Consider the following 23,351-nt stretch of genomic DNA (forward strand, 5'->3'; position numbering starts at 1 on the left):
GTTCACCTGAACCAAAGATGTACAAGGTATTCACAGGAACAGTCCTCAAGAAGAACTACTGAAGAAACATGACAAAGATAAGGCCAAGAAAGATATAAGTGCTAGCAGTGCAGGTAAATACCAAGCTCTAAAAGGGACTGGTGTTTAAATCCAAACTATGAACCTTATTTTACTTTTTTCAACAAAATAAGCAGAGGGGGGGGGGGTCACTGGTTTTGTTGAAATTATGAAACTAAGTGAATAAAAACTTCTTTGAAATATAGCAGGCTTTATACTGTGCAAGCCATGACAACATATAAATAATAGACAAACACACACACACACACACACACACACACAAATGAAAATCCTGCCAGTCCACTGGTAACTATGAAGGATCAAGGGCCCTGATGTCACAAGGTGTTTTGAGACGGGTTGAAGTGACAATGATTGCAGTAAACTCTGGGAGCAGCATGTAGCAAGACCAGAGTTTTTATTGGACACAAAATTGCAAGTCCATGAGTTTATAATAAAAAAAAAAAAATCTTTCTGCCAATTGTTACCTTTGGTTTTTGAGGGTTTTGGGGTTTTCTTTTTAATCCAAACCAGTATGGGCCATGGTACTTTAATTTTCTGAATTGCACAGATGTTGTACCTATGTAATAGCCTTCGAAACTTGTCAAAGTGTATTAACTTAGAATTCATTTAGAACTAATCAAATATATCAGAATTTATCATATCAAAATGGATTTAAAACTTATTTAATTCATTAAAATATATTAGAAGAAAATTTATTAAAACATTTTAACAACTGTGTGTGATGAAATTATATCTTCTCATTTACTGAAGTATGAAACTATTGTGGGAATAAGACAACCGTGTTAAGTGGTTGGAACGATAACACTACTGCTTTGTAAATTCACCACTTAACCCGTTGACAGACTGATTACGTTATAACACACATTTCCCATAGACACCTGCCCGAGTATACCCGGGACTCATCTTCAATGGGTTAATTAGGGGTATAGAGAGCTGTGCAGTGGTCACGTTTGTGGTTGCTGGCCACCTTACCTCCTGTCTGATGACTAAGGCTCCATGCATGGTTAGAGGCTTCTTGGTATCTGGAGCTCCCTGGGCAAATCCTACAAACAGATGATGAGATCATACCACTCTTGGTCATTTAGTCTATACATCAAGCTCTGTGTTTGATCTTACAAAAGACATTCTGTTAGGACAGAATTGTTACAGAATTGTGACACAATTAACATATCTTTTGGTTGGGCTTTATTCTTTCACATTCCACTACATACGAGCACATGCAACATGATGTAGCTTTTTCTGATACTTAAAAGATACAACAGCAATGGATCAAGGAACTAATGACAAAAAAAAAAAATCAAATTTACATCTCGTTTTCAAACTTAGCTAACCCATTTCTGGAGACTGCTTCCTGTTTTCTTGATGACATCTATTTCTTTTTTCTATGTTTTCTTGATACAGCTATCAAATCATTTTTTCCATGATCTTGCTCATGACAGATCCAAAGTGCAGTGTTTCAACAACTCCTCAATGTTTTATTCATTATTTGCTTAGCGCTTACAACTTTCACACAAGTCAATCTCTTCTTTTTGTGGTAAATTCCAGCCAGAAACCAACCTGCTAAGGCAGAGCTTCTCTTGAGGAGGCCCAGGGACACATCTGCCATCAGATTGGTCTTGGTTGCTATGGAGACCGTTTCCCCATTGGCTGGCATGAAGCACTTGATTTCTGGAAGTAAAAAGAGACACATAATAACAAACTTGAGGTCACAACTTTGCAGTTTTCACTCGCCATGTATCTATTATCTTATTATCTCCTCTTCACTTCAATCCATATCTCTTGACGGTGAGAATGAGCTTCCTTTTCATCACAACCAGGAAGATACGATCATGGGTTTTAAAATGAAAATAGAATTACATATAAAAAAATTACAGTCCTTGGTTCAGGCGAGCTAAAGAGAAAAATACTGTACAAGGTGTGTGATGGAACTTACTGAATTCACCAGAGATCTTCTCCTTGAGAAACTCCATTTTTTTAGCCTCCCCGTGGACCAGGATGACATTTTGAGGTTCACACATCCTCACCAGCTGCATTATTCCTTTGGCATCAGCATGGGCACTGTACACACCAACCAAAGATAAAATATATGAATTCAAACGACTTTTAGAATCGAAGGGAACAAGAAACAAACTCTTGTATTGGAAGGGTAGGGGGTTAAGGGTAAAAGATACAGGAGGGTCAAGGGAACTGATAGGGTGTATAGGATCTGAACGATTGCAAGGTTGAGTCCAACCTAGATGAGCTGATGCTCACTGTATTTTTAAAGAAGCTGTGTCACATACGACGACAAATCTTGCATTTAAGCATTCATAAGAGAATGTGCCAGCAACATATTTTGGCCACATATTCTGTGTACACACGGCCAGTTGACAAGTTGGTGTGATTACATTTTAACAGGTAATTGAGATTGTAGCTATGCAATCATAATTTGACAGTTGCCTTCTCATGACACTCATGTGTTCTTTCTTTATGTGTGTTAATTCAATCCCTTAAAAAAAGTCTTTGAAATGCAAAGCAATAACCAAGATGCCCTGAAAATTGAAGAAACTTTGGAAGGCTATGTGAATGGAACAGTAAATGTGGAAGGTCCAAAAACATGATGCATTGTAAACACTAAGGAATAAATGGGTTCAAGATGATAACATGACACCTGCCAGTTTCTGACCACCCCAATGTACCACATAATTTTTCCACATAGCTACATGTAAATCTTCACAGATCCCTTGCTTTTTCTATTACACATTAAAAAAAAAAATCACATTTGTTGAGGTCCCTACCCTTTCAAAAACTGAACTTTCAAAGAAATCAAATCTTTAGGCCATATCAGCTGTTTTTTTCTATAAAAAAGACTAGGATGATGCTTGATAGATAAATAATGTGCAATTCCTTTAGCACCATAGCTTTAAAGTAGCACCTTCATGAACATGGAAAGAGGCATGGACATGAAGACCATTCACATGTAATGCACTCTTACCTGAATGACATGTACTGCACTGAAAGCTTGACATCAATCTTTGGAGGAAAATGACAAATTGAATGGAAGAATTGATAAATGATATTCAGTGGGTGTCAATCTCAGATTGTGACTGCCTGTATCAACATGTATGTAACAGCAGAAGACTGAAGGGAGAGAAAACTTCATTTTCTAGGACTGACGGGACAACTTAACCCTTTGTGTGCTAGTTTGGCTGCTGATTGGCACAGAAAACCCAGTGCTGTACACACTGTCCAAAGTCCCTGGCATAAAAAGGCTTAAATATCTGTTTATTATTCTGATACATATCTGATAATTATGTAGCTGATTGCATCTTTGGAACAATCAAAACACACAAAGCAAAGCTGAGTGTTTTTGAACTGTTCCAAATTTATAGAGATTAGATAGAGTTACTAACACTCAACCAAATAATGTGCTTTATTTGACCTAAAAATGATGAATTGATTTAAATTCCACAGCAGCCATTTTCACAAAACTCCCAGGCCCATTCCCTACTAACTTCAAGCTAATTGAACAGCACACAGAAACACAGCAGCTGAGAGCAGACAAGTAGCTACAACACATCAGTGACCCTTATAGTCCATGGGCCAGGCCAGATATTGGTACCATCTGAGGTGGCAATACCTTTTTGGTGTCATTTTGTTTGTCGGGCATAGATATGCTTATCAAGCTATGATAGCATTTCCATATGAGTAGCTTAGTCATAGTAAATGAATTTTAAACTAATTTGGTCTCGTTGTTATATCCCTGTACTTCTGAATCGAGACCAACCGCTATACAAAGAAGAGCAGTGTCTTCTGTGTGTTCACAGGTGTTCTGTTGTAAACGCGGTGCGCTTAGTCTTTATTCAAGGCAGCAAAGGGAATATCCAAGGGTTATGATGTCCACAGCGCTTAGTCTAATATTCAAGACTGCGAAGGGAATATCCAAAGCTTATAATACAGTGTATATCCCTTTATCTAAAAACAACAACAAAAAAAAAGCAATTTCTAGTGAATTCTTGCGTATTTTTCAATTAGTTATAATTTTCCGCTGAAAACGCTACGTTGCAAACGCTAATACCACGCCAATGTCGCTTTATTTCCATCCAACAATGAAAGATTATGCAAAACAATGTACCGGTACACTACAATACATTATAATCAATAATGTTGTAAATGAACAGAGTGATTTTTGTTTAAAACTGATGTATTTGTTGAGAGGGTGGTATAAAAACAGTATAGATAATCCCTTTTATTAGGAACTTTAGATATGATTAACGGTACATTGTTCTAGATAAAGACTAAGCGCACCGCGTGGCAGCGGCAGACATCATAACCCTTTGGATATTCCCTTCGCTGCCTTGAATAAAGACTAAGCGCACCGCGTTTACAACAGAACACCTGTGGACATGCAGAAGGCAGTGCTCGTATTTGTATAGCGGTTAGTTTCGATTCAGAAGTATAGGGATATAAAAACGAGCCCAAATTGGTTAAAAATTCATTTATTATGACTAAGCTACTCATTTGGAAATGCTATCATAGCTTGATAAGCATATCTATGTCCGACAAACAAAATGACACCAAAAAGGTTTTGCCACCTCGGATGGTACCAACAACCCATTTTTCGGCTCTTGGCCCATGGACTATTATTAGTATACTCTTGCTAGTGAAAAGTAAAGTTGGGCCGTAAGACAAAATAAAAGACTGGTCACATGATAGTTCTCAGCCAATCATTTGACATGGATCCATATCATCATTTCACAAGAGTTCTCTAGAGAGTGACAGCCAGAAGAACTCACTGTCTGTCTGTTTTCCATCTCAATCTTCTTCTGCCCACTGAGCACCTTGTGGCCGACGGTCCCCGCCACACAGTACCCCGGCATGATCACCATATTCTTCTCACCGGACGCCCACTGCTTGAAGATCTGAAGAGACAGGCCAGAGTGAAGCATCCCGGGTGTGGCAAACACCACCATGGGGCCTGGGTTGTTGATGTAGGCTCGGTCAAAGGCCTAGAGAAAACAACAAATAAAACTCTTCCAGTAGAGCCCTTAAGTTGGTGATATTTTATACTGTTGGTGATTTTGCTTGCAGAATAATCATAGCCTCATAATAGCTATAAATATAAAACAGGTCCTTAAATGGGCAGCACATTTTGGAAGATTGGAAAAATCTTTCTGAAATGGGCAATTTCTTTGTTTTTTAGTTTGTGCAGCTTTATTTAATCTTATCATTTCCATCTTATCTTTCTCTAGCATGAGATACATTAGTGAAAACCAACATTGCCAATTTACTGATATAAGATACATAGCGAAAACCAACATTGCCAATTTACTGATATAAGATACATAGTGAAAACCAACATTGTCAATTCAATAACAACATAATTTATTCTGCAGCAGGATCTCTCAAGAATTGATGGGCTAGGGTGAACCTGCTGAAAAGGTTGCTCTCTAAAAATGGATACAAATTTTCACCCACCTTAATGTGCTGGAAGTCAAACAGATTTCTGTTCACAAATGTCTTCTTAATCTTCTGATTGGTCCATGTGATGAAGAGCTTGTAATAATGGTTTGCCTGTAGAAGAATTACAAACATGTGTATACAGCCAACTGTTACATGCCATCTCTGCAGATAAACTTGTATTTTACGCACAAATGAGGGGCCCTGATGAGACTTACAGCCATAATAATATATTAGAGCAAGTGCCATGACACAATAAAGGCATTGTTTAGTTTTAACAAAAGACTGTATGTGTGAGAGGGCTAAAGGTATTATGTTACAGTCGTGCAATATATTAAATAAATCTTAATCTACCAACTCAAAGAAACTACAATTTTGAGGTTCGGCACTGATTCTCTTCATTGTACTTCTCATCATTAACTATTATAGAGCGGGTAGCAAGAATCCTGCAGTCTGATTGGTTGAGAGCTGTGCACTGATTTTAACTGGACAGACGTTCGATATCAAATGATTATTACAATCACTGAGGATAGCCACGACTGTAAACAAGCTATTGCTCACTTATGTTACGAGCAAGATGGCTGCGGCAGCCCCGGTTAATTTTGAACTCTTGACTGACAGCGAAATAGCTGCTTTACTTGACGGCTCACATGCTGCAAGCACTAAAAAACCAATCAAATTTCAATATTCTAGATTGGAGAGTTTTGCTAGGATTAAACATGTGGATTTAACTGACATTTCTGTTCGCAATTTGGACACTCTGCTGACTTCATTTTATGCATCGGTACATGTACGTAAAGAGGATGGTTCGCTGTATATTAGAAATTCCACGCAATACATTTGGTATGGTATTCAACGTCACTTTCTTGACAATCGCAATATTGACATCTGTAACAAAACTAAACTTCCTGAGAGTGTTCGTAAGTTTAAGGCAGTTTTAGTTAAACTGAAGCGAGAGGGACTCAGCAGTGCCAAACACAAGGACCCCATTTCTCCAGCTGACTTTGAGAAGATACAATCATCAGAGCAAACGGATTGCACCAAACCACAAATACTACAGAACAAGGTATTCATAAATATTTCAACCTTCTTTTGTAACCGAGGAAGGGAGAATGTTCGTGATTTAAAAGCATCTGACTTTACTGTGTGTACTGATGAGGGTGGAATTCGATATGTCATGAAACGTGATCAGCTCACTAAAAATCGCAGGGAGAATGACGATGAGGTTGGAAGTGGAGGGTTCATGTATGAAATCCCTGGAAATGACAGATGTCCTGTCAAATCATTTCAGTTCTATGTTTCAAAACTAAATCCATCTTGCCAATGGTTTTGGCAGAAGCCTAAACCAACTGCACCACGGAGTGATAGTGACCCATGGTACTGTAACATTCCAGTAGGGATAAACACTCTGGCCAACAAAATGAAAGTGATCTCAACTGCCGCCAAGTGCAGTAAGGTTTACACAAACCACTGCCTCCGGGCAACGTGTGTTACCACACTCGACAATGCTGGATTTCTATCAAGAGACATAATGTCTGTCAGTGAACATCAAAGAGAGAGTTCGCTCAAGATCTTTTCAAAAACCAGCAATGAAAGAAAGGAGTAAGATTGCAAGCAAGATTCACTTGGGTAAGGCGAGCTCTTGTCCATCTACATCTACAACAGTGCCAGTGGATAATGCAGTTGATGTTGACGTTCGGAACCAGCAAGTGGCTCTTCAGACTGCACCAATATCACCATCTCGCACTCGAGCACCATTAACAGCAGTGCAACAATCTGTGCAGCCTGCTCAACGCCAACTCTCCGTTTCACTGTTGTCAGAGAGCAACACCATCTGTACTACCAGTTCACAACTTCAATTGCAACAACTGCGTAGTACACATCCATAACAGCTAGTCATGTTGCTATATGTGTTAACTGTTTGAAGTGTCTATGTGCATGGACATGTACATGCGTTCTTAAATCACTACATTTACAACTAGCTTTATAAGAAGATGACAGTTCAATGTTTCCATCTCCTTTCAATAATTTATGGAAAATGAGAATGGGTAGAGTCTTCCAGGCAGTGTAATACCACAAGGGATGGAATTGTGGTTGTCTTACCCTTTCTGTTAAACCAGTGGAGAAGTAAATGGGAGCCTCAATGTTCATTCTTTCCCTGCAGTAAACAATCCAGAGTTGGTGTTAAGACCATTTCAGATAAATACACAAATACACAATAAAAAATAAACAAAACTAGATTTGAATCATGATTTGTCTCACATCTGCAAGGAGTAATGAATATGTGTAAACAAGTGACCATGTAGCTGTAAATGGTTTTGAGTCCCTCCAACAAGCTTGGCAAGAGAATGAAGTGTCTTGCCTATGGGTACACCCACTACTTCCACAGGATTTGAACCAGAGACTGCACGATTGACAGTCTGTGGCTATTACCACAGAGCCACTACAGCTCCTCTTTATATACATACATTCTATATGTAAAATATGTCTACTCTTGTAATTGCATATACTGTAGTATTTCCTTTTCTTTAGTGCATCTTATAGAACAAATACATGTATTCTATGTGTTATGTGCTAATTCCTATGTAAGTGTTGCTAATCATTACCATCATTATCACACCTAACAATTAAGTAATTTACATTTCTTACTACTTTTCTGTCTGTAAAATTAAATTTTATTAAATTGCAGATCAAATTTTAATGATAACAGTTGATTTAAATATGTCAGAAGAGAATGGAATACTTTAGAAAAATATTATGCACATTTATTTGTCTTGATCTAGCCATAGATGTACAGTGTGTGCATCACAGCATGCTTGGAGATAGTTGGCCAACAGTTTGAACAGATTCTCCTTCTGTTACTGCTGAGGCTCAGGAGCTGTTGCGGTTAACTGGATACGACCACAGACTGTCCTTCTGAGGTCTGTGGTTTAAACACTCTGGCTGTGGCGGTTGTGACACTCGGTAAAGAATTTATCCCAACTGGTTACTGTCAGAGTGGATATTTTTGCCTGAGTAATTTTTTGTGCTCTGCTGAGTAAGATGAGTTTGCAATTTTAATTCTGCGGAATCAAGACATTACACAGTGGTGCATACAAGCAAAAATTTCTTGTGCTTTTATTTTCACACTAGTTTCTGATCACGCTAAATGCATGAAAATTTCCATTTTTACAGTTGTCCTTAGGAGGGGCCTTACAGCTGCCAGTCTCAAAGTTGCTTGCTAACAAGCATTCATTGCTTCCTTAGCAGCCACATAAAGTAAATCTTGATATATTACAATATAAACTATTGCAAAGGTTCATATCATTTTTGCACCAGTTTTGCAAAACAATATCAATGTTGACATCAAATCATGAAAGAAAATTGTTTTGGATTTCATAAATAATGGTTCTCTTTTAAGACTCAAATCAATACTTTTTATACTAAAAACTGAGTTAGGGGGTATTTTTATATTTATGCCAATACAGATGTGAGCTCTTGCCACCCCAGGGACAATATACAGATTACAAAGGCATTTACATCACAGCTGTCACTTCAGTTTACGGAGACATGTTGACATCATCCTCATCACTGTTGCTGCCATGACAACACCTACCAGTATGTTTCCAGGAGGATGCAGAGCTCCTGTGCCCTGCCCAGAGCAAAGACTGGAATGAGAACCTTGCCACCATTAGTCACACAGTCATGCACCTTCTTCAAGAAGTCTCTCTCTCGACACCTGTGAGTGAGGAGAAAGACAGAGAGTGTGATTCCATGTTCAGTGGCATTGCTGGTGGTAGTGCTAATTGAAACTGTAACACCTGCAATGCTGATTAGCCAAAAAGTTTTGTATCAGATCCTATCACCCTAGGGATGCTGCCTGCTATGTCTGGTGGAAATATGCCATGGCATTTTCAAGAAGGAGCTAAAAAATGCAAGGCAGACAATGATTGACTGCACCGATTACTAAGGCTCTGGTGAGCTAAAAATATAAACCTTCACTTCCTACAAGTTTGTACTGCTCATTATGAATGTGTGCATTTGAACGTTATCTGTGTCAGTACCAAAAAGTACATTTAGTTTTATCTGACACAGTTAAGAATGTAAATGAATGTGAATAATTACCTGTAATTATTCTATCATTATGCCAAAAAAAAATGAAAATGACTAAAGGAAAATGGGCTGTTCAGACCATCAATACATACTAAATGTTTTTGGTGTATGCACAACTTTTACATTTACACATAATTTTACACTTTACACATAGATTTAGTTTCAAAGTGCTCAAAATCCTTGCTCTGAATAGGACACATTTCTGATTATCTACAAAGGATATAAATAAACAATGACAACTCAATGCAAGTGACATATGAAGCTTTCCATCCTCTCACCGTTTGGAGTCCCTGATGGTGGTGGCATAGGTGGACTCTGAGATGAGAATGGAAGGGCGACACTTGTCAATCCAGGCAGCCCTGGGGTGGAGTAGAAGACAAACAATCAAAAGGAAGGCGTTGACTCATTGCATAGTGTGTCAGTAGTGATCTCACTCCAGGCACAGCATTACAAAACAAACCAGCTTTCAATACTACAAGAACATCTACTCCTGCCGGTATTTCTTCTACTACTACAATTAAAACTACTGGTAACAACAATAACCTGCATTACATACTAACATGAGAATATAAAACTTACATAGAAGGTTTTTTGGATCATGTGGGGTGATAGTACTTGGGTCAGTACAGATCAGCTGCCATCACTTAATAGAGAGCCTCAACTGAGTAAGTTTGTCTCCCAGCTCCTCAAAATTCAGCAAATGCAATTACAAGCATGAAATATAACAACATTTCTTTATAATAGATGAAGAGGATTATTATCATTTTTGTCCTTCTCCTTATTCCAGTTATCATTACTAATATCATTGTGATCATTATTACAACTTGCTACATCATTATTATCAGTAGTATCATTATTATTATTATTATTATTATTATTATTATTAATATCATTATCATTATTAGTAGTATTATTATCATTAATATCATTATCATTATTATTATTATTATTATTATTATTATTATTATTATTATTATTATTATTATTAATATTATTATTATTATTATCATCATCATCATCATCATCATCATCATCATTATTATTATTATTATTATTATTATTATTATTATTATTATTATTATTATTATTATTATTATCATCATCATCATCATCATCATCATCATCATCATTATTATTATTATTATTATTATTATTATTATTATTATCACTACTCTCATCAAGCTCATCTGCCAGATTTTTCTATAGTTTCCAAACATGTATCATATTCATGACACTATGCTAACATGCTGAAGCAATCAACTACAAAGCAGATATCTACAAGATTTAAATTTCACTGATTTTACTTCTCCCTAGCCACAGATAAAGACATCTGGTAATTACACATGGCATACACCATGAAACCAACACTGTGGTGGGCCATAAACAACATTACATCAGAGTTACACCAAAATTTACCAGTACACGTATGTTAGAATTACAGTTTCACTGGAATTACACCAGACACTGGAATTACACCAGACACTGGAATTACACCAGACACTGGAATTACACCAGAAGCACAGCTTACCCTAGATGTCTGTCTGGTGTCATGTTGTAATCTCCCTGAGGGAAAAAAAGAAACATTAAAATATTTCTCATGAAGCCTTCAGTATCCTTGGAATGATTCACACCCAGCTATAAGCAAAGATTGCCAACAAAGACTCAATCAAGTCTAGACAGGCCAGTCATTGGTTACAAGCAGACATTAAATACACAGTTGTCCCTTTCAAACCTGAATGATTAATGCAGATATTCAACCCGCTTGCTTTGCGCCACTCTGGGCACAACTGCTTGCTTACTAACCGTTACTTTGGCACAAATACAAGAACAAAACATACCAACATGCTTTCTTCTGGATAATTGTATTATATTCACTCACATTAAAGCAAACATAATGATTACTAATTACAACTTCCTAGTGTTCTATCGATTGGAGAAAAATAGGAAAATTACACAAAGTCGACTAGTATTGGGTGTTACAGGCACCACTCACGTTTGGCCTCCACAAACACTAATATGGCAGTCTGAAGGTTACAGTGCAAAGCAATTAGTTACAGGCTGGCAGCTGTGTGTTTCCCATGTGACACAAAATGTTTTAATATGCCACCTCCCTACTCGATCTGCCCTTGACTACATATATCGTCGTTGGGGTGACAAGACCTTGTATCTGCAATTTTGGTGAAAATGACTTTTTTGAATTAATGGTCAAATAATGGGATAAGTGATGTCCTGTCCAAATCCCAAGTGTCTTACTTCAAAAATGAAGCCACCACAGCATGTCAAAGGAAAGGCTTTCCCATTTGCTATAGTGCTTTGGCCGCCATGTTTTTTGGCTCTCCTGAACATTTGACATTTTGCAGATACGAGGTCTTGTCGCCCCAGCGACGATATGAGTCTTCTCTCAAGATGTTCAAACTACAAATTTGCAACACCAGAAATTATCCACTGGAGATTAATAATACCATCCTCAGTTTGTTTTGGATTTCTATGACAGCCATCAAAACCACCACAGCCAATATTGATAAGACCTTGCACACACTCTTGCAATCTACTGGGTTTTCATGTTTACCCAAAACAAAGGAAACATACAACTTTAACTTAGAGAAGTACTCTACAACACTAGGCTTGCATTAGAGCTTTAAATGAAAAGTGAACTCACCGTGTAGACAACAGACTGCTGGCCAACTTTGATATGAAACATGGCTGCTCCAAGAACATGTCCAGCATAATATGCCTTAATCTCCAGCTCCTCATCAACCTAAACAAACAGTGAAATGAGAGGTGTGTGTCAGACATATTGCCATGACCAAAAAAAGGGATAGCTTTGTATTTCATAGGCTTTTGCAAAGTTATGATGGAAACAGATACTTTGGGGAAATTTTAACCTCTTACTGCAAAGACAGAATTCACTTATTGCTTACCTCACCATGAAGCATTACAGAAAATGTTTTGTGATGCGGGAAAAGAAAAACGAGGGTCAGTATCACATGTTCAAAGCACTGATCACAGTACTGTATAAGGTGGACATTTTCATGCATTTCAAGTGACCAGACACTAGCAAAAAATAAAAAAAAAATATAAGCACTCAAATATTTTTGCTTGTTATAATAATCAACTAATTAATGTCTTGATTCCATGGAATCTAAGAGAGGCAAAATTAATCTTAGGCAGCCAGACACAAACATTTACTCACGGTAAAATATCCACTTTTACAGTATATTCTGGCACTATGCAGAGACCAGCACGTAGTCTATGTTTTCAGCTCTCTGAGAATCTGACAACACTGTGTCACACTGCTGAAAGCATTGAAAGTTCCTATTATGATACAAAAAAAAAAAAAAATAATAATGTTTCTAAAAACATACAAACTAACAAACTTGGGGGACCCTGGAAACCTCGTACATTACTAATGCTTCATGACACAAGTTGAAAACAATTGTCTAAGTTAAAAATCTTGACAAATTAGTATAGTTAGTTGAATACCTGAATAATCTGATGAAGGTTGACAACGACCACCTTCTTCATGCAGTCTTTAATCATCTGAAGACACGATGAATGACAAGACAAAATCAATGACACACGAACATATTTTCTCCTTGTGTATTTACTCAAATAGTTGAAAAGTACCACAATCATACCTGGCAGGATATTGGTATCACATATATGCAATGAGCTTTTGGTATTTCAAAATTGCAAGGGGTAAACCAAAAACACTAAATTACTAAAAGTCACAGATTAACTATACGCATCACAATTCTAAATCTATAGACATTTCAGGCATGCTTTGACTGTACCAAAATGTCAGTAACAACTGGCTTTAGACTAAGAGGAGGTGCACCTGAACAACATATCAAAACCTGGAGCTAAAATCACAAGAGGACAGTTTTTGAGCCAATTAGAAGCAAGCTGTACTAATACCACTATCGCTGCATTGAGTGCCCAAAGCAATGGGTCACCGCTATAAACATATTTTAGATCCCCAATCCAAGAATTACCCAGGCTTTATGCTTCATGGAAGCAATCAATACACAATGATGTAATCTGCATTGTCAAGAAATTGTTGAATGTTCCGAAACACTTTACTCACAGCTGATGTGAAGAAGTTGGTTTCACCCTTCCGCTCAACTTGGATTTTCCTGTAGTCCTCCTAAAAGAGTGACATGGACCAAGTCACAAACAGTCATTATTCGTTTGATGCTATATCTGTGTATTGTCAGGTATCTCATTTGCAGCATGTTAATACATTGGACTATTCTGTAGTGATGTATCAAATACTTAATTAAGATCATGTAATATAAGGTGATAAAAACGGCAGCAATTCTATCAACTGAATCTCTTTCATCATTTCAGGGTTTTACAGTTCAATATAAAGGTGAACTCTTCAGCAAATTGCTCTTTCTTGTCACATGTAACATTTCAATGTTTGGTTGAATGTTAACTATCTGCAAATAAACCTAGGCACATATTTGTGGTTTCCAGTTCTTATCCTCAATGATATCAACAATGATTGTTCAATTACATGCATATCTTCCCTCATACATTCAACTTCACTAATGCCCCAAATAGATAAACTGTAATCTGCAGAAAATCGCCTGAGACTGCTTTACGCATCTTGACAATTATGGAAGAAACCCATTTCAGCAAATATAACTCCATCACATTTCCAAGATGATTACTGACCAACATATCAACATAACTGGTATCTAGATAATTACTAACAATGACATGAATTCATGTCTGCAACATTCCTGGAAAAGGTCAAGATTCACATTTTCATTATTTATATCTAAATGAACCACGCTTCACCCTTTGGATTGGAAATATGAGGTTCAATACTGTGGGCTAAACGAGTAGCTAAATGTAAATCAGCATAGATAGACAGCAATCTGAAAAGATATCACAAACTTTGAACTTACCAAGAGTATAGGACAGATGGCCTTGGTAGGTTGTGTCATGTAGATAGGTCCATCATAGCCAACTATTTCTGTCATGTGTGGTAAGGCCCCACAGTGGTCTAGATGGAAGTGACTGGTAAGAAACAGGGAAACATCTTCATTCCATACTCATGAGTCAATATCAAATATATTCTTGCCTCTGTGTCTTGCAGCTTAAACACATATTTGTCCCATTTTCTGTTTATAGATCAATTTTCACAAAACCAACGCATTTTGACAAAGGAAACTTGCAGGGACTATGACTGATGAAAGCTTTAAGACATTGGAATGTTCTTGTGTAAAACTTCATTAAAAAAAAAATCAGCCAAGGTTTTTTTCATACAATGCAAAAGTCCAACATTACCAACGAAAGCTCAACAGTAAGACAAGTTCTTAAGAACTGAGAATTGTATGCCCCATGTATCCCAATACCCAATCCATCTAGATGCAGTATGTTACCTACAATAGGGTAAATTATTGGATAAAAAAAAATAAAAGACACGCAAAACGGTCTTGCATGCACACTTTTCCCCAGTTATTTCATGACAAATATGCCATCTACATTGCATCACGATCATCTGTCAAATCATAATTATGGTTTTATTCCCAACACACACAAAAAAAAATATGAGGGCAATATACAACAATATTGCCTGTTTTGAAAGCATACTGCCTGGCCTAAATGACACTTGCTGGTATCTAACCTGATAATGACTGCATCCAGGTGGTCTGTCAGTCTTCCATTCCGGTTGATGTAGGAGAAATCTGGAAACCGCCTCTGTGTCCAGATTTTAAGATATCAATCATAATCAGTGTCATACAGATACAACATAATTCTAGCACATGCAAACATTGTCAAACACAAGGATCCTTCTTGTGCAAGCCATGTTATACTCTGAGAAAAGCATTCATAGATCTCTTATTTGGAACAATGAGCTTGGTTGATAGTTTGAAGACTACAGGACTGAGGGATTACAATCTCACACTTACTTCTAGAGTGCACATTGTGCTGCCGACTCGTAGTATTTCTTCTTGTTGCTGTTTTCAGTCATAGAATAAAAACAGCAGGTAGACCAAGAGAATTTCATAACTATGCTTTAGTCTATGACTTGCCTCACACACACAGGGGCTTTTTTTTTTTTTTTGTATGTGTGCTTGTCTTCTTTGCATCAGAGAAGACATCCTCACCACAACATAAATGATTTTAACATCAAACTAATAAATCTTTCAATTAAAATGTTATCCTGAAAATGCACTAAAAATGGAGTTTGCACAGGGATCAATCTTTTGAGAGGAGTTGAGGGCTTCCAACAAGAGCAGGGCCTATAGCAGAGCTGCCAACATTGGCATGTTATCACAAAGTCCGGGAGATTCAAGAAAGCTTTCACAGATAAGCATTGCATAAACCTCACTGGAAAAAAAAAATCCAAAATCAGGGAAACTTCAATACAGGCAACTCCCGGTTAAAACATAGTCCTTGGGACCAGCGGTTTTCTTTCATTATATTGAAATTTTGTTAGATCCAAACAAATCAATTGCATAAAGATATACTAGCTGATAATTTTCCTTTTTTGTATCCTAAATTTTGTTATGACATTGCTGTTGTTTTATAACAGGAGTGCACTGTATTTCTTTGTCAACATCTAGAGTGATATTCTATTTTTCAATGAGATTATTGCAGACAAAGGTAGACTTGGCAGTTCAGATATAGCATCAAATCTCCCAACCTTTCTTACTGAAAAATAGGGATGATCTGGCTCAAAAGTAGAAAGAAAGAGCAGTTCCCATCAGAGTGTGTAGTAAAAATATCAAGAAAAATAGGAAACTCCTATTAATATTTATATAACCTGAGAATGGTCAAATTCAGACTCTTTCCTCACAATTCAGAACAGTTGGGAGGTCTATAGCATGATCTTGTCTAATGCCCGCAGTACATTTGTACCTCATCATTAAAACCCATGTGCATGCCACAGTCCAGCATAATGTTCTTGCTTCCAATCGTCAACAGGATGCAGCTGCGACCTACGTCTTGTCCGGCCCCTGCAAATAATGATACATTTCTACATTGAGTTGGTGAAGGCTTCAGCATAAACTAGTTTTCCATTGTTACAAGTACAAAAATGCACAGAGCTCAGGTTCTGTCATTATCATGAATACGCGCTTGAACACTGACAACACAGTAGTTCTCTTGATGAAGCAATCCTGGCTATCAGACTTCTTGTACCCAGTTTTAATGTTGGTTGCTTTCCTCAAATTTCATTTGTTATTCAAATAAGCATTTAAAGTTGATGAAGGGTTGGTATCAGCCCTACAAACTGAAAATTTTCTTTCAAAAATAAGACCGGGTAGCAAAATATCATAGCAAAAGAATTCAAAGATTATAATACAAAAAACATTCTTGAGAAATATTTCACAAACCATACCGAGTGTTACACAGTGAGACACTGCAAAACAGAGCAATAAACAGATTTCATTTGTGCGTGTGATAACAACCTTGCTTGGAACCACCTAAAAAACTGAAGATGTTAATAGTACTGACCAGAAGTGTTTTAAGCAAAGATTGAGAAAAGCTATCTCTGCTTTGACTCTGTCCCCATGTGCCCTATACTGCAAAGGACCTGCACTATGCTACATACAGATCCAAAAAAAATATGTTTCTGCAGTAACTCACTCCAAAATTACAGTCTGAGACTTTAAACATAAAAAGAAAAGAGGCTTGCTTCGCTGCATACAAGCAGATAGTATACATATGAAACATGTCATGGCAGCGCAGAACAGTCGGTCATCTAGTCTGTAGCGATCACGTACCAATTACAAAAAGCGTGTCAAAGTAGTGTCAAAAAGATAATTTTTTTTCCCCTTTCCTTCATGTTGTACCAAGCTTTGTTATAGCTGTTGATTGAGGTTGCCGGTTGGGGTGGTTGTTGTTGAAAAGTGTTTGTGTGTGTATGTGTGTGTGTGTTTGTGTGCGTGTGAGGGTGTGTTTGAATCATACATTTGCATACAGTGGCTTATAAGAATCTCGCAAAAGGTAATATATATGCTGAATTCTCACCTCAACCAGCGCTAGTGTACTTTTGCACCTGTTTGTCAAATGATCTCCAAACATGCACAAACTCACCAGTCATTCATTCAGTAACCTAAAATAAGTTTGCATCAGAGTCTCCAAAGTCAAATAGACAGTACATAAGTTTTAGCACTTTTAGTATTTACAAGTGTCAGAAAATCGTTGGAAAATCTTGATCACTTGAAATGCTGCTTTGTGCACAAGCACAGTTCAAATACGTTCAGCGCATGCTTAAAGGACAAGTTCACCTTTATAAACATAAGGATTGAGAGAATGTAGCAATATTAGTAGAACACATCATTGAAAGTTTGAGGAAAATCAGACAATCCGTTCAAAAGTTATGAATTTTTAAAATTTTTGTGCAGCAACCGCTGGATGAGAAGACTACTGCAGTGTATGAATAACTTGCGTACAACAATATAAGGAAAATATAAAGAGAATTTCACAAAATTCCATCTTTTGAAAAAAAGTACACATTCCCCTGACTCCTTACCGACAAATGTTATGGGCAATATTATTCCCCCTGCCTTTAGAAAGAGGCAAGTCAAGAGCTCTTTTATTATGCGAAAAAAGTGAAAATATGTTGAATTTTCTTTTACATTTTCTTTATACTGTTGTACGCATATGACTCACAAGCTGTAGTAGTCTCCTCATCCAGCGGTTCCAACACAAAAATTTTAAAAATTCATAACTTTTGCATCGATTGTCCAATTTTCCTCAAACTTTCACTGATGTGTTCTACTAATATTGTTGCATTCTCTCAATCCTTATGTTTATGAAGGTGAACTTGTCCTTTAAGTTAAGGGTTGATCATCAAAAAATGTTTGAATGTTAAAAATGTTACTTCAGTACGCAAATTCCACCATTACTAAGTGGGTCAATGGCAGCCCCTATGAAATCACTGACACCATTGTAGAGTCCCCTCTAACTTGTTAGTGGTGAGGTGAGGAGGAGAAAAAATTTCTTTGATCGCTGCGCTACCGCTGCCAGGGCACTGCCGTGAACGTGTTTTTAGCCACCATGCTGCTGCGCTGTTTGCAGAGTGTGAACTAGCTGCGATCGATAGATATTTGGACAACCTTGAACCTTGAACCTTGAAGAAGCAGAGACTCCAACCCAAAGCACCTTCTGATCTGGAGATTCTCCCGCCTGAAACCCCTAGCAAACGGGAGACTCCAAGCATGTGTACGAAGCGCGAAGTTCCTAGGGTTCTTGATGCTCTCAATATGGTGCTTTCTAAGGCTTTTTTTTTTCAAATACAATAGCAATAAGTAAGAAATCCTTTCCAACGGGAGACACAGAGCCAGGGCGGGAGAAATTATATCTCAAACAGGAGAACGGGAGATTTTGCAAAAATGGGTTTTCGGCGGGAGATCTCCCGTCGAAAACGGGAGAGTTGGAGTCTCTGAAGAAGCAATGTCAAGGATAGTGTCAAAACGGTGAAAAAAGGTCCTTTTCTTAGTTTTCTACCGGACTTGTTGACAATCTCACTCAGATGCAAATATTCGAGGCTGGCTGTTGCCTGTTGGATATATAGACCTAGAGTTGGCTTTTTTACGACGTGTTTGAGCATGTTTTTGGAGATCATTTGAAAAACACTAGCGCCCCTCAACCAATTCTATACCATTCCTTTTAATAAGAAACACAATTCACACAGGCAGCTCCCACTGCACCCACAACTCGCTTCCAACCACCTCCCCGCATGCTCAAACACACGTGAATGCGCGCATGCGACTCGAAGGCAAGTCCGAGAATAAGCCTCACACGTGAAAATATACACATGGGACTACGCAAACCGCCAGTGTCAACAATAACTTTCGTAGAGCATGAACAGTGTCCCGACCCTCCTATCCTAATGTAAATGCTCTAAAATGACTGTTACCTGCACGTCTGCTTACCTAACGGAACCACCTTTATGTCCGTCATCTTCTGGCTAGACTTTGTCCAGCTTCGTGTTTCCCGCGTGAAAATAATTCGGTACCGGTACCTGTTATACACAGTGGTTATACACCTTGAAGTACACGATCCACAGAACTCTTACTAAGAGCAGGGAGCTCGGAGGTGGAAGAACAGTTCTGTGACACGATCGCATCACCGAACTATTTTTAGTTCGGTGGATCGCATCCATATGACGAGGCGACTACGAATTATGGTATCCTCAAAAAGTACATTTGGGAAGAAAACTTTCTTCTTCTTCTTCTTCTTCTTCTTCTTCTTCTTCTTCTTCTTCTTCTTCTTCTTCTTCTTCTTCTTCTTCTTCTTCTTCTTCTTCTTCTTCTTCTTCTTCTTCTTCTTCTTCTTCTTCTTCTAGCTTCTTCTTCAAGTTTCAAGTTTCAAGTTTATTCAAAGTTTCCACGATACAAAAATTACATAAGAACAATAATATGTAACAAGGAATACATTGTTGAATATATGCGAATAAAACAATTTGCAGAATTGAATATAAATTGACAATGCATGTAGATGCATAGATGTAAAGTGGAGGGGTCTTAGAAAAGCAAGCTTGTATAATAAGAACCCCTGAAAAGGCAAGTTAAGACATGTAATATAACAACTCACTACTATATACAAACATATTAAAGCCACAGAATAATTCTAGTGGAATCCCTCAAGAAGCACAGCAACAACACCCCAGAGACCAAAGAAATTGACACCAAATTTATTTATTTTTCTTCTTCTTCTTCTGCCTCCTTCAATATAGATTGAAGATTCTTGCAGACTTTCGTCAGAATCGAATACGTACATACTAGTAATCGACACCTCACGTTTCATGTAATTGTATTTCTATTCATAATGACGAATATGAGCCATGGGCGTAAATCCCGGGAGGGAGGGGGATGAGGGATGCATCCCCCAGAAATGGAGAAGGGGTGGCCTGTAGGCCTACAATCATTCCCCCTGAAATATGGGGGGAAATGGAAGAAGCAGAAATGTGATTGTATCAATTTTGGCATATTGTATGATGTTCTTACGCCCGCCTTCAGAGAGCTAATATAGTTTAATAGTATTCTGTCTTTTAGTGTACACAAAATTTTCTCAGGTATAGGCCTAGGGAATTTGTGTGTTTCGGAACTACGAACGTTCGGAATAACGAACAGCACCCACATTTAGTACACTTCTGGGATTGAAATTATCCCCGGTTACATCATAAAATAAACGAAACATTTTCATCTGAATTCTAAAAAAAAAAATAAATGCAAAGGCACCCTCGTATGCTGGGGCGTCTATCCTTGAGGACGGGGAGGGGGATTCCCGAAATGAGGAAAATTTTCTTGCGTTTTTGATAGAAAACTTATCCAAAGTGTGCACCAGATTGCTGAATTTCAATTCTGAAAATGCAAAATCTCTCTCGCGCGGGAGGGGATACACCCTCCCCATAGTTCGTTCCTTTTCCTATAGACTTAGTACATTTAGGCTGACATATTTCCATATGTTACATCTAAAGTGTGGGCCAGGTCTGTCACTTCAGTTACATAAAAGAAGAAATACCCATCACACAAAAGTTCTATTGGGTGAGAGGGGATATCTTCTTTCAATCAACCATTTTCCCGCTTGGTTTCCCATTAAAAACATTAGTGTACTGGGGATTGAGAGCTTTCCAAATTCTATCAAAACTTTTCATTCTATTTTGTATTTGTATTCTATCAAGAATGCTAAATCCTACTCGTAAGCAGGGACGTCGATCCTGGAGGATGAGGATGAGGGGGCAAACATGTCACTTTGTCCCCCAATGATTCCCGAAATGAGGAAAATTTTCTTGCATATTGTCCAAATATCTTATCGAAAGTGTACGCCAGATTGCTGAATTTCGATTCTAAAAATATACCTCCTCTCACCCCTCCCCCGTTCGGTCCTTTTCCTATAGACTTTGTACAGATCAAAAATTGACAGATTTCAATTTTTTTCATTCAAGTGTGCATCAGATCTATACATGTATTATTTCAGTTCTAATAAATATGAAAATTCCCTCATCCTCTTTTAATCCCCCCCCCCCCTCCCGCTCGGGTCCCATCCATTGATTTAGACTCTGTACACTTTGAGGATTGACAATTTTCCGAATATTCCACAAAAGTGCACAAATCGTTCTATGTCAATCCCAAAATGCAAAAGCTCCGTCGTGTGAGAGGGGGATACCCCCTCCCACACCCTCCCCCTGATAACTTCCATTTGTCATTTAGTAACCCTACACAATGATGTCGCACACGCGGAGAATGAGCTGAGATACCACGATTTAGTCATTCTATCATCTTAGAACATTTCTTTTACTTACTTTTTTTATAGGAAAAAATCCAAAAATTTCCACAAAAGTGTGCACCAAATTGCTGAATTCCAGGTCTTTAAATGCAAAATCTTCATCGTGTGGGAGGGGGGGGGGGGGCACCCCCCTCCCCCGCTCGGTCGCTCCTCTCCCTCACACAGAATCTGATATTCCAACTCCAAGTCCGTCCCTCATCCGCTATCATTTAAACGGAACGATGCCCCATGGGTATGATGGCTTTATTGACTTGAATCAAGAACATTGAAAAATGCAATAGCTATAGGGAAATATCTACTACATTATTTCACACAAAGAAATGGAGATCCATATCTCCATTTTATTGATTTTCTTTGGACATTATTCAGGGCGACGCTATGTTATACGTTTTTGAAAGGGGGGGGGTCTAAATCGCGTATTAAGCAGAAAGAAAAACAAAAGAAAAGAGAAACAACAACAAAAAAGTATTCATACTTTTAAGGTGTCATTTCCGCCGGAAGTCGGCTGGCTAGCAAAAACACTGAATAAAAACAATAACATAAAGTTTTCATATTTTTGCTGCCACTTTCCTCGCACTTTATACTCCATGCAAAAGAGTGGGGGATACAAACATTCGATCCCTGTAAAGTGTGTGTGTGGGGGTGGGGGGGGGGGGGGGGACATTCCCCATCAAGTTTCTCCCCCAACTCTGCGCCGGTCCGGTTATGGGCTTGTAATCGTGGTGATGGTGACGATCGCCGATCATTCCCCTCCCCTCCCCCCCCCCCCCCCCAACTCCTCAGTACGGATTTACGACGTTGATTTGGAGAGTTCTTGTTTGTTTTTGTTTTTTTAGTGTTTTGTGGATTTCTGTTTTTATGTGTTTGTTTGTTTGTTCGTTTGTTTCTTGCTCAAAATCTATATTACTGAAATTAAAATGATCAAGTAATACTCGCTTGAACTAATGCATGCAAAGTAGATTCCAAGTATAGGCCTAATATTCAATTGCCTGCCATTTCAGATTAATGGAATTTAGTCTTGTTACCAGGCATCGAGGAAAGCACACATAAATGGGCGGGGGAGGGGGAGGGGGAGGGGGAGGGGGAGGGGCAGACGGGAAATTGCTCACAGCACGGCCATCAATGTGAATCTTTGTCGGAACTAATTTCCCCCCGCCAGCATGGGCATCGGGAGTGGGGGCACATTCATCACGTGTGGAGCACGGCCTTATCTCACCCACTTTGTCAGAATAATGTTGTCCCGGCCTCCCCCCCCCCCCCCCCCCAACCATGCAGCATGCAGATCTGCAAAACTAGCTTTATTAACTGCAGAATTATATTTGGTCGACGTACATCCAGGAATGAACTTTGAGAAATACAGTAATTAACCTAATGTCTAATGCAAAGGAGGAAAAACAATCAGACGAAAACAGAAAGCCGTGATGCGCACTGAGGCTTTTCAGTGGAGAAGTACAAGTTTTAATTCCTCAAGTGTCAGTTTTGATACA

General features: G+C 38.2%; 2 protein-coding genes across 2 annotated transcripts in view; one reads left to right on the plus strand and one right to left on the minus strand.

Moving 5' to 3' along the window:
- Positions 1-19,604, minus strand: part of LOC139734025 (integrator complex subunit 11-like) — a 22,720-nt gene extending 3,116 nt beyond the window's left edge. The window contains exons 1-17 of the mRNA XM_071644835.1: positions 19,509-19,604; positions 16,486-16,583; positions 15,248-15,321; positions 14,526-14,637; positions 13,697-13,756; positions 13,093-13,149; positions 12,269-12,367; positions 11,138-11,172; positions 9,888-9,968; positions 9,113-9,235; positions 7,621-7,675; positions 5,536-5,631; positions 4,854-5,066; positions 3,053-3,090; positions 2,012-2,136; positions 1,636-1,746; positions 1,051-1,121 (exon numbers count right to left, since the gene is read on the minus strand). Of these exons, the coding sequence (XP_071500936.1) occupies positions 1,051-1,121; positions 1,636-1,746; positions 2,012-2,136; positions 3,053-3,090; positions 4,854-5,066; positions 5,536-5,631; positions 7,621-7,675; positions 9,113-9,235; positions 9,888-9,968; positions 11,138-11,172; positions 12,269-12,367; positions 13,093-13,149; positions 13,697-13,756; positions 14,526-14,637; positions 15,248-15,321; positions 16,486-16,583; positions 19,509-19,536 (1,476 nt within the window). The 5' untranslated portion in view covers positions 19,537-19,604. The remainder of the gene's footprint in view (positions 1-1,050; positions 1,122-1,635; positions 1,747-2,011; positions 2,137-3,052; positions 3,091-4,853; positions 5,067-5,535; positions 5,632-7,620; positions 7,676-9,112; positions 9,236-9,887; positions 9,969-11,137; positions 11,173-12,268; positions 12,368-13,092; positions 13,150-13,696; positions 13,757-14,525; positions 14,638-15,247; positions 15,322-16,485; positions 16,584-19,508) is intronic.
- Positions 6,095-7,123, plus strand: LOC139733627 (uncharacterized). The gene is made up of 2 exons (XM_071644442.1): positions 6,095-6,112; positions 6,449-7,123. Exons 1-2 carry the CDS (start codon positions 6,095-6,097, stop codon positions 7,121-7,123), a joined length of 693 nt encoding a protein of 230 aa, XP_071500543.1.
- Positions 19,605-23,351: the final 3,747 nt, after the last annotated feature.

The sequence above is a fragment of the Diadema antillarum genome, unplaced genomic scaffold (genome assembly GCF_040938485.1).
Source record: "Diadema antillarum isolate AM-2024a unplaced genomic scaffold, OU_Dant_1.0 scf00000025, whole genome shotgun sequence".
Lineage (NCBI taxonomy): Eukaryota > Metazoa > Echinodermata > Echinoidea > Diadematoida > Diadematidae > Diadema > Diadema antillarum.